Raw genomic sequence first — 6,077 nt, 5'->3', positions numbered from 1 at the left:
ACGTTTTACTCGGTAGTGAAATTTTCTTTCAACTACTACAACCCGGACAAATCTCTCTCGGTGTGAGCAGTGCCACTCCAATACTCCAAAACACTAAGCTCGGTTGGGTGATTGTGGGTCGGTATGATGATGTGAGTTTAATGCCTAGCCCTCCTGTGTCAACGTGCCTGTTGATATCTACGGAAGATGAGTTGTCCCGGCAATTGCGTCGATTCTGGGAGCTGGAAGAGTATGAGGCGCCATTCAAACATCTCTCTGAAGAAGAGCTTCTCTGCGAACAGCATTTTGCTCGGCACACCGTTCGTGACGCATCGGGGAAATTCGTAGTCAGGCTACCATTTTCGCAGCATCCTAGTGATCTTGGGGACTCACGTCAAATTGCGGAGAGAAGATTGCATCACATTGAGCGGAAACTCGAGCGAAATCCATGGCTGAAATCTGAGTACCACACGTTCATGCGTGAATATCTTGACCTCGGACACATGTCTCCCGTAGATAATACCACAACTTGTAGAAAGTCCGTGTATCTACCGCACCACTGTGTGGTTAAAGACACAAGCTCAACTACAAAGTGCCGTGTCGTTTTTGATGCTTCTGCAAAAACCACAAGCGGACTTTCTTTGAATGACGTGCTCATGTGCGGGCCAACAATTCAAGATTCATTGATCAACATTTTACTACGATTTCGCATGCCGCCAATCGTGCTTGTCGGCGACGTCAAGCAGATGTATCGCATGATTTGGGTGAGTGAAGAAGAGCGTGACTTCCTCAAAGTTCTGTGGAGATGGAATAAGGAGGAGCCAATCCAGGAATACCGATTGAACACTGTCACATTTGGAACAAAATGCGCATCCTTTTTGGCCACTAGATGTGTGCAGGAATTGATGGAGTCCCACAGATCCCAATATCCGGTGGCTGTTGAAAAGATCGAAAAGGGAACCTACGTGGACGATGTTCTGACTGGTGCTGAAACAGAAAAGGAAGCGAAGGCATTGAGGGAACAGTTCACCGAAATGTTCAAGGCCGGCGGATTTCACCTGAGGAAGTGGTCTTCAAACTGCCCTGCCGTATTGGAAGGAGTCCCAGAAGCAGACTTGGAAGTGAAATTCAGTTTCGAGGATAGTGAAAGCAACGTGATCAAGGCCCTCGGAATGCAATGGCAGCCGTGCAGTGACGAGTTCCACTTTTCGTACCAGCCAAATCAGATCCTTCAGCCCACAAAGCGCTTAATCCTGTCGCAGATCGCAAGCCTTTTCGACCCCCTAGGATTGCTTGCACCGGTCATCGTAAAGGCCAAGCTAGTGATGCAGCGCATGTGGGAGCTGAAGGTGGCCTGGGATGCAAATCCTCCTGGTGAGTTGGTCAATAATTGGTTGTCGTTGTTGCAAAGTTTCTCGCTTCTCAATTCCTTCCAGATTCCTCGCCGTGTGATCAGCGTGCAAAGCTGGAATCGCCTCTACCTGCACGGCTACTGCGATGCTTCCGATGTGGCAATGGGCGCGTTCTCTTCGTCATGGGGGGTTTTGTGGGCCACATCGCCTGAAATTTGGGCATATAACTCTGCTTGGTTGGGAAGGATTTGAGACCAAATGTGAGCTCAACAGGTTTCTAAAAAAAAACCTATGATGAAGACAACAAAACTGCCAAAATATACGTAGAATCCCTATCTAAACTCAACCACCCATGTATAACCTAAATATTCGAAAAAGAGCGGTTTTCCGTGGCTTTCTTGTAGAACTGGTCTAGACGCGCATGTTTTGATGGTACATGATCCAGAACAAGATTTCACAACTACTGTCAAAATATAATGCTATCCCAAATGCCCGATAAGGTACACTTTATAACAGATTTTTAGTGGCCAATGTTCCTGGAACCATTGTTTACCACTATTAGATTACTATTCTTTAAATCAAATAAATTGTATAGTGCCAAGTGAAACGATTTGCTCAAATACCATGGAACACCCCAACTGAAATAAACCACTAATCGGAACCAATCATTCAACTCAATTACCAATAGTAGGTATGTTTGTTAGTTCTTCTTTCTCTCTTTCTCATCCCACAGACAGGCAGTCGATCGCGCCGAAGTGTGAACGTGACCCAATTACCTACCCCAGTCAGTAGTTTGAGCCGAAGACCTTTGTGTAAACATTTAGGGAAAATCAAAGTGCCGTAAAAATGAACCACCATCAACGGGTGGGTGGCGGTGGCGGCGAAAGCGGCGGCAGCTGTAGAAATGCACCCGAGGAACAACCGTAGGCCGGAAAATTAGATTTCGGTGTTGATTGAACCGCAAAGGCAAGTGAAATAGTGTAGTAGTGTTTAGTATGGACGCCCAAAGGGTGGGAAACTGAAGAGGGAGGAAGGGCAGCAGTAGTGTGGCGAATCGCCAATCGAGTAACGAAGTGAGAGTATCTGAAAAGTGCAGCATGGTGACCTACAACATGGATGTGCACCCGCAGCGGATGAGTCGACCCCGGCGGGGGTCCAGCGTTTCGTCGGGCTTTCGGCTGCTGGATGCCGACCAGCTGGAGACAATGTCCAGCGTCAGCCGGAACTCGATCTGCAAGCTGAGGATCGATGCGATGTTCGACGATACGAGGTGAGTCGGTTTGATGAACAAGTGATTTCACTTGTGCTAGGTGGAGGAGATAGATAATCGTACTTTTAATCTACTTCGTGAAAGGCATAGCTGGTAATTGTTGAACTACATTTCAGGTGTCACTAAAATATAATTTAAAGAAATTCAAAACTTATGTGTATATACACTCCCGATCAAAAGTTTGGGGTCACCCCTTTCAAAAACATGTCATTTTTTTAGGCCCATATCTCCGCCAATTTGCGTCCGATTTCAAAATCACAGGTCTCATTCGTAAGATAATAAGTCAAAGTAACTTTGAACATGAATTTGGTGAAAGTTTTTTTTTTTAATATTTGCATGTAAACTTAATCCAAAGTTGACAAATTTTCTAAAAAATGAATATAAACTCCAGTGTCGCTGGAAATTGGGTCCACTCGAGTAGTGGTTAGGCGCCGGCTTTCAACGAGGAGAACCCGAGTTCAAATCTCGGTAAGTAAAAAACATCAAAAAATATTTCAAGGTATTAGCATAGACTAATTTCAAGATCTCGATGTACCAAAGAAAACCATTAAATTTTGTGTATCCAGTCCGGTACCCAATAATATTCATTAGTGTGGGTCATCGGAAGCTCAGATCAAAGCTTTTTTGGTTCCATTTCGGCTTCTTAGTATCTGTGCAAAATTTGAGCACGATCGGTTGCGCCTACACTTTGCGCATTGCAATTGGCATTTGTATGGGATTGTGTACGGGAAAACATACTTTTTTTGTATTTTTGTCATAAGATGAAAAAGTTTGTCTGAAACTTTTTAACCGATACTGTAAAATGATAGCCTAGGATGTTCTGAAAAACTTTTTTGAAGACCGCAAAGCGATCCGAAGCTTGTGAAAATAGTTATAACCAACGAACCGCATGCATGTGTTTATGTTTTAACATGTAAAGGAATAACAATAGCAATAAAATCATGCTGTTTCGCCAAGCAATGCCAACGCTATAACTTTTTTCATAAGCATCAGATCACTTCGCGGTCTTCGACAAAGTTTTTCATGATATCCTAGGCTATGTTTTCACCTTATCGGTTACATGGTTTTAGAAAAATTCGAGCTTGTTATAAGAGAAATGCAAAAAAGTGTGTTTCCCATGTAAAACCCCATACCAACTTCGAACGCGATGTGCAAAACGTAGACATAACCGATCGTGCCCAAATTTTGCACATTTATTTGGGTCCTGAAATGTGATCAAAAAAGCTTTGATCTGATGGGATACCAATGAATTTTTCATTTTTCCATATAAACGACGACCCACTCTAGTATTCATTACCGTGTATATTATTAATTTGGATTCCACTTGTACTAATGTGTCTTAAAAATAAATTACTTTTGAGAACTAAGTGCATTTTTTCATGTTTTCGAAGCTTATTATTAAGCTGAAAAGCATTCCTTTTGTACATTTTGTAAACTCAAGTTCGGTTAATTACTTAAAAAGTGAGCTGAATGGAATGCTATTCGTCTTACTTCGAATAGCTGATTAAGCCCAAGCATGTTATTTTATCCGAACTTTTGGTTGCTTGGGTAATTCAAATAATAATGCTCAAATTTATGCTGGCCTGCTTAGTCTTACAGAAAATTTGACTCTCATCACTAATCTTTTTAGTCAATGAACATAGATTTCAATACTTCTATAGTTGTGGTTTAGTAACTGCAGTAAGTTCACAGTTCAGATTCAAATAATTTATTCTAAGCATTTGCAATCGGTTCTGTTCCCGTGCTGATTCTACCAGTCCTATCAATCATGTCCATCCTCTCCTTATACCGGTACCGTGTAACCTCCTGTTCCGCCGCCTCCAAGTCTTCCCGAACGCTCCTCAAAGTCTCCTGCATGGCGGCCACCTTCTTCGAGTACTGCTGCTCCATTTCGGCCTTCTGCTTCACCAATGCCAACATCTCCCGTTTCAACGATTGAATTTTATCTCCCAATCTGACACAGGTCTTTTCCTCCCCGTCGACAGCCGGTTGCTCTGCCAACATCATCCGTGCTGGTTCAGGAGCTTTCTTCTCAAAAATCACTCCATCCGCTTGCTCCTGAAACTCGATCTCGATCAGCTCGTAGCGAGCGGGAATATCCACCGGAACCTGATCGTAGCAACACAAACCACCCTCACTGTTCTCACTGCAGGCCCCGTCCGAATCGAACAGCCGGATCCGGCGGTCCCAGATTTGCTTCCTCATCGATGCCACCCACGCACAGTTCCAGTAGTTTTCCGCCAGACGGATTCGTTCCAGCTTGGGGAATCCTATCGGGAACCAAGGGATTTGCGACAGGTGGTTGTAGCTGACGAAGAAGTTTTTTAACCGGGGTAGGCGTAGTTCGGAACTTGCGTCCATTCGTGCGATGCGGTTCCACGAGAGATCCAGCACCAACAGGTTGTTCATCTGTTGGAACCAATCTAGATTAATGTACTCGATTCGGTTCTGCGATAAGTCTAGGATAGAAAGGGCATACAGGTAGCGGATGGATTTCGGTAGGGTAACGATGAAGTTGCGATTGATCAACAGGGTATTCAAACTGTGGTTAGGTTCCGGTGATATGCTCAAGTTCTGCAATCCGGTTTTATCTATCCGTAGTGAGGTCAGCGTATCGGAGCTGAAATTCACTGCGGTTATGTTGCCTCCTTTTAAAGTGATTGACTCCACATCTGGCAAGTTGTGAAATAACAACTCGGAGAATGTCGGAATGGCGCTGTGTTCGATTACCAAACGGCGTGCGTCCTCAAACATGACAGTCGCATGACTCTCTTCCGGTTCAATGGTGATATTGAGCACGTAGCATGTTGACCCAATTAGCTTCCGATCACATGGGTAGAACTTGGCGGAGGAAATCAATGGTTGAATGAATATGAGACAACTAAAAACAGAACTGACTTAAGCGCACTGATAAACAATATGAGAAGGCAGGCATACATACCATAACATCAGAAGATTATTCATTTTGAACTGAACAACATTTGGCACACTTCACACATAAAAATACCAACTATGACTAACTACGCGAGGCGTGCACATTTCGTTGCAAGGTTTGTCTGCTGAATGATGGAAGCACTTTTGATCGATGTGTTTAGTAATCTAAGCGTCCGTAGACGCTGATAGCTTGATTCAGAAATAATACTAACGATCATCTGGGCAGATCACTAGTTTCTCGTTTGGCAAGGCATGATTTGCCGTTTTACGCTGTAATCTTGCGTCGTATGGGATACAGCTTTATTACGTTTCGAATATTTCAAGCTGCATTTGGTTACATGTGCTTTAACTATGCTTTAAGTAAGGCGAAGTTCAAAAAAGATACTTCTTAGTAATTTTTGCACTTTCTTATAATCTCAATCATTGCTAACGCAATTAGATGCATTTCCTCATTTTTTGGTTATTTGATTTTTTTTATTAAATAACGGAGCGATATTTTGCAAAATCGGTTCCTATACACCTTCAGGCAAAGAGGATTGATG

General features: G+C 43.3%; 2 protein-coding genes across 4 annotated transcripts in view; one reads left to right on the top strand and one right to left on the bottom strand.

Moving 5' to 3' along the window:
- Positions 1-2,045: 2,045 nt before the first annotated feature.
- The window catches only part of LOC109405762 (uncharacterized), a 188,739-nt gene continuing 184,707 nt past the window's right edge, over positions 2,046-6,077 (top strand). For both annotated transcript variants that reach the window (XM_062859531.1, XM_062859530.1), the window contains exon 1: positions 2,046-2,601. In XM_062859531.1, coding sequence (XP_062715515.1) covers positions 2,429-2,601 — 173 coding nt within the window. In that variant the 5' untranslated portion in view covers positions 2,046-2,428. The remainder of the gene's footprint in view (positions 2,602-6,077) is intronic.
- Positions 3,884-5,777, bottom strand: LOC109405759 (uncharacterized). 2 transcript variants are annotated; one of them, XM_019678825.3, is made up of 2 exons: positions 5,543-5,777; positions 3,884-5,482 (listed from the first exon to the last, which is right to left on the bottom strand). In XM_019678825.3, the coding sequence occupies exons 1-2, from the start codon at positions 5,563-5,565 to the stop codon at positions 4,315-4,317; spliced, it is 1,191 nt and encodes a 396-aa protein (XP_019534370.2). In that variant the 5' UTR covers positions 5,566-5,777; the 3' UTR covers positions 3,884-4,314. The 2 variants fall into 2 exon arrangements, with proteins under 2 accessions (XP_019534370.2, XP_062715517.1); XM_062859533.1 differs by having other exon boundaries at positions 3,884-5,442.

This window comes from Aedes albopictus, chromosome 3 (assembly GCF_035046485.1).
Source record: "Aedes albopictus strain Foshan chromosome 3, AalbF5, whole genome shotgun sequence".
Lineage (NCBI taxonomy): Eukaryota > Metazoa > Arthropoda > Insecta > Diptera > Culicidae > Aedes > Aedes albopictus.
Note: the sequence above shows the minus strand (reverse complement) of the source record. Positions and strands in the feature narration are given on the sequence as shown.